This window comes from Lepidochelys olivacea, assembly GCF_965140295.1.
Source record: "Lepidochelys olivacea isolate rLepOli2 genome assembly, chromosome: 25".
NCBI lineage: Eukaryota > Metazoa > Chordata > Testudines > Cheloniidae > Lepidochelys > Lepidochelys olivacea.
In genome coordinates, this window is record NC_140435.1 from 11,501,060 (window position 1) to 11,506,045 (window position 4,986).

Sequence of the window (4,986 nt, forward strand, 5' to 3'; positions counted from 1 at the left end):
CCAGGAACAGAACCCAGGAGTTCTGACTCCCTTTTGGCAAGTAAGTGGAGATCTGGAGCTGACCTTGGCCACTGGGTCCATCTCTTTGGAAAGGGCTGAACTGATCCCCTTGAGCCAAGACCCCTGAACTCTGGGGAAGCTGGGGGTCCAGATGCAGGTGCTGAAGTTGCATCTCAGGATCATCTGAAGAACAAACCGGCTTCTAGGAGGCCCCCAGCCTGAGTTTGCAGACGGTTAAAGTTCTGAGAAGGATCCAGACTTTTGGAGGGCTTTCCAAGGCCACTAGTTGAACTTCACCCGCATCAGCCCTTGGCCTCCTCTCCCTTCCCCCATCGAATCAGGGACCCCTTAGTGTCCATCGTGTTCACCTTGATTATTTTCAAGTTACGCCAACAACCAGCAACCTCTCTTTATAGAACAAAAGCCCAGCCACCCACTCTGGGGTCCAGAGGCACCACTCACTCCCGGTTTTTATTGGCGTGATAAATCAGGACAAATTGTGCAGCAGCTTTAAACAATTCAGTTTAATTTAAACCTTCCTTAGGACCCTAGTTCCGCCATAAATTTGCCAGCGAGACGTTAACGTGTTACATTCAGTGTTTTGTTTCCAATTAAAAAAACACAACGGCTGCAATCAACATATCATGAGGGCCAGAACATTCACAGGGACGGGGTGACATTGACCAGAGAAGCTGGATTTAGTCATGGCTTACATTTCTCTCTCTAGAGAGCTATGCTTTCCTTTCAATGCCAAACTTCTCTGATCTTTGGGACCAGGATGGGATGCCCGGTCCTAAGACCTTTTAGGGGATAACAGAGGCCTGGGATGGGGGACCCATGTTCTTGGACCTTGTAGGGGGAGCATCTATCCAGCCTGCAACTGCTTGCCTTTGCTTCTACAAGGAGATGCATCAAAGGCATGTGGCTGAGGTGAGCTGACTCCTCTTGATAGCCAGATCAGGTCAGTCCTATTAGATTGCACCTGGCGGAAAGGATCTCTTTCTGAAGAGGCCGGCCAAGGGGAAGGGCAGGAAAGGGAAACCCTGGCCATAGCCAGCTCAGAAGGAAGCTATGTGTATGTGTTGCTGATTGCAGAACGGTGGGATGTTTGGGATGGGGTGGGGACCTTACCCAAGGACAGGGACCCTGATCCAAGCCAACCCCTTGCAGAGCTAAACTCCAGCCCATGCTGTTTCCTATAAAACCAACTTTCCAGAGCCCCCCCAACCCCCACAATTTAGGCTCCTGGGTGCCTCCAAGGATACTCAGTGCCAGATTGCAGAGCTGGGCGTGGGATTTGGGTGCCAAGCTCGGAAGCTGGTGCCTGAATAAGGACAAATTCCAGGTGGACGACAGTATCCTAAGAGATGTCTGGGCTTTTTGCTGGGGAGGGGTTTCCTGGCGGGGGAAGAGGGAATCTGTTGGGTGCTGAGTGGAGACCATCCCACCCGAGCGTGTGGCTGCGTGAGAGAGCTGGCTGGGGGAGGCGCATGGTAGCCCCTGTCTCTGAGGCATTGTAAGGATGAGGGGCTGAAGGGGTCAGGGAGGAGAGCACGGAGGAGTGTGTGTGGGTGTGTGGGGGGGTGTTCTCCTGCGGCCATGGTCCTTCTTGCTGCAGCTGGGCAGGTCTTTGATCAGTGACCTGGGGGGTGAGCTGGCTGCGGCAAATGGGGAAAGGCCTGATCTGGAAAGGCCAGTCCTATGGGAAAGGTGGTGGGCCCTGCTGGGATTCCCTGGTAAGGAAGGCACCAACATCATCATCATCATCATCATCATCATGCCATGGGGGCCCAGTGGCTGGTGGCAGGGGGGGAGTTGAAGCTGGGAGTGCCCACAGCTTTCAACACGTCTAGCTGGCGGGCTGCCCACTTGGAGCTGGGTGCTGCCACCTGGGCCAGCCATGCTCCGCTGGGGAAGCGTGGCCCTGAGGGAGGCTGCAGGGGCTCGGGCGCTCTGTGGGTGCAGCCGAGCAGGAAGCAACGAGCGCGTCCTTGGCCGCGGCTGCCACCGTCTGGCCCTTGAGGTTCTCGGGGGTCCCGCAGAGGGTGTGCTGGAGGGTGTACAGGCCGACCGAGCGGCCCGCCACCCACCGCATGAAGGCGAGCATGGTGCAGTCACATGCCCATGGGTTCCCGGACAGATCCAGCTCCAGCGTCAGGTTCTGCTCTGAGAAGCAGGGGGCCAGCGAGGTCAGGGTGTTGTTGGAGAGATCCAGGAGGGCCAGCTGGCCCAGCTTGCCGAAGAGCTGTGCGGGCAGCGAGCTCAGGTTGTTGTGCTGGAGGAAGAGGTACTGAAGGTGCGGCACCAGGTCGAAGGTGTGCTCGACAATGGAGTGGAGCTGGTTGCCTTCCAGGTTTAACCTCTCCAGGCTGGGCAGGCCGGCCAGCAGCTCTGGGGCCAGCCTGCCCAGGTGGTTATGGGACAGGTCAAGGCTTTTCAGGCTGCTCAGATTCTGGAAGCAATTTGGAGGCAGAGCCTGCAGCCGGTTATTGGACACATCTAACCACTCCAGCTCCCGCAGCGTCTGGAACCACGCTGGCTCCAAGGCCCCCAGCCTGTTCCCATTCAGAACCAGGTGCTGCAGAGGGCTATGGGAGTCCACGATCTCTGGGGGCAGGCCTTCCAGGAGGTTGTTGGTGAGATCCAAGACCCGAAGCGCTGGCAGATCCCGGAAGAGGCTGCCGGGGAGGCTCCTCAGCTGATTGTTGGAGAGATGCAGCTCTCGGAGGTTGGGGAGCTTCTGCAGGGCGTCTGGGCCGATGCTGGAGAGGTTGGTGAACTCCACAGAGATCATCAGCGTCTCCTCGGGGAAGCCGGTTGGGAAGCTGCTGAGGGACGGGGAGGTGCAGACAAATTGTGTGATGTTGCTGGAGGTGGGCACGGGTGGGCAGGGGGCGCCCAGCCAGCAGGGAAGGGAGGACATGAGTGCAGCCAACAGGGCGATCCCCAAACGGCCCATCCTGCAAGGAAAAACACACACTGGGCCATCACAGCTAGTCGGCGGTAAAGGGACCTGGGAAGTGGAGAGGCTGAGCTGGGAGGCTAGAGTCAGCCAGGTGCTGAGCAAACTCCCTACTCCCTCTGCCCGCACAGGGCTCCTCAATCGTGCCCCACTGCCCTAGGATCCTCCCCTACCCCCCACCCCCCCCACAATCCTGCCGATGCCCCTCCATCTCCACCCTCTGCCCCCTGCTGTTCCAGCCCTGGGCTCCCAACCATATTCAGAATCTCACCTTTTTAATCTCTGCCCAAGGCCCACTGCTGAGGTTCCCCTCCTCCCCCAGCCGGGAGGACGCTCTGCTGGAGGGGAGAGGGGAGATCCTTGCTGGCAGATCCCTCATGGGGCCAGATTTGGGCCCTGCTCCGGCACGGCAAAGCAGCTGCGAAGCTCCCTTGGTTAGCCACCTGGGGTTTCCCTTAGAGTAAGGGAACCCCTGGGGGACACACAGGCTCTAGGCCACCCTTTCCCAGCCCCAGAACCTGGGGACATTACATGAGAAAAGGGGGCATGGCCAGGGCACCTCTTTGCTTTGCCTATTCCAGAATGGCCCCTGGGGGCAGAGGGCAACTGGTTCTAACCTTACACGGGGGACCAGATCGTCCCCCTAACCATAACCTAACATTGATCCTTGCTGGGAATCGGGGCCTCCTGAATATTATCCTGGCTGGGGTGTGCCCCGACTCCCTCCGCCAGGGCCCTCCCCCCCTCAGCATGCTGCGTAGCTGGATTGCTCTGCAGTTAAAACTCTCCCAGCCGGAATCAATAGCTATGTACTTCGCACTATCCCGGGGCCAGGCCTGGGAAAAGCCCCGAGCCCGTATCTACCTTTCCCTGATTGCGATTCCGCCTCGCTGAGCCTTGTCTCTGGCCGCTCCTCGCCGCCGGGAAACACTGTCCTGTGTGTGCCAGGGGCTGGCTCTTTATAGCAGTCCCGTTAGCCAGCCCATCAGCCCTGGGGCTGGGAGAGCAGGGAAGGGGCGGGAGCAGGGCGGCCATGGGTCTCCTTCTGGGAACTGCCCCCTCGCTCTGCCTGGTTGACAAATCACCTCTTTGCGAAACCCGCAGGAGCAACGGGCCCGCTCCTGAACTGCTGGACAATGGCATCACTGAATTCGATGGTGCTGGGCCAATTTACACCCGCTGGGGCCAATTTACACCCGCTGAGGATTTGGCCCAACACCTATGATCGCTTTTAGCCCTCCCTCCCCCTCCCCCATAATTTTGTTCCCCTGATGGGTAAGGGCTCCCCAGAGGGGCCGGGGTTTGTGCTGTCCCTTGCTCTGGTTCCCTGGGCCCAATTTCGCAGGGCCCTGGAGTCACCAACCGCAGGGCACAGCAGGGGCTGGGCATGACCATCCTGAGTGGGCAGCATGTCATGCCCACTGTGCCCTGGGGCAAATGACTGCCCTGGTGGTAGGGCAGCGATGGAGAGGACCCTGTATCGCCAGGCGCTCTTCCCCCCACCTGGCAATGGCACACTTAAACCAGTGAGCAAAGTGCAACTTGACAAACACATTCCCGAGGGCCCCCCCTCCCCCCCCTCCAATGCCCTCCCCAGTGTTTACCATGGCAGGGATTTTTGAATATGTTTATCTCTGATTGATGCAATTGCCAGGACAATGACAGCAGCTGTGCGGATTGAAAGGGCTTTTGTGGTTGATTTCCCTGTGGTTTATTTAGCCAGCTCAGCTCCGCGCCTGGCTCTGGGTCTGGATTTGCTCAGGTTGGAACCTGGGGGGGAGAAGGGGAGGATGTTTTTCTGGGGTTTGCATGATTGTTTGCTCGCCCGTATCCCCACGTACAATTCGTCTGCAAACACAGCTCTGGACCCCTTGTCCTCCAGCTCTGGGGATCGGGCAGTTAAATCATTGAGCAAAGGGCAACGAACGTCTGTTCTCCCAGTCCCTCCCCCCCACCCCACCCCGACCCTGCATTGTAGCTACTGGCCATGTTTGCCAGGCGGCAGCCCGGAATCTGAACTGTGG

General features: G+C 58.4%; 1 protein-coding gene across 1 annotated transcript; it reads right to left on the minus strand.

Moving 5' to 3' along the window:
• Positions 1-509: 509 nt before the first annotated feature.
• Positions 510-3,935, minus strand: LRG1 (leucine rich alpha-2-glycoprotein 1). The gene is made up of 2 exons (XM_084614255.1): positions 3,827-3,935; positions 510-2,960 (listed from the first exon to the last, which is right to left on the minus strand). The coding sequence occupies exon 2, from the start codon at positions 2,957-2,959 to the stop codon at positions 1,850-1,852; it is 1,110 nt and encodes a 369-aa protein (XP_084470381.1). The 5' UTR covers position 2,960; positions 3,827-3,935; the 3' UTR covers positions 510-1,849.
• Between the last annotated feature and the right edge of the window lie 1,051 nt (positions 3,936-4,986).

Excerpts from the sequence above, each read along its gene's own strand:
- LRG1 (XM_084614255.1), bottom strand. The coding sequence starts at position 2,959 with ATGGGCCGTTTGGGGATCGCCCTGTTGGCTGCACTCATGTCCTCCCTT.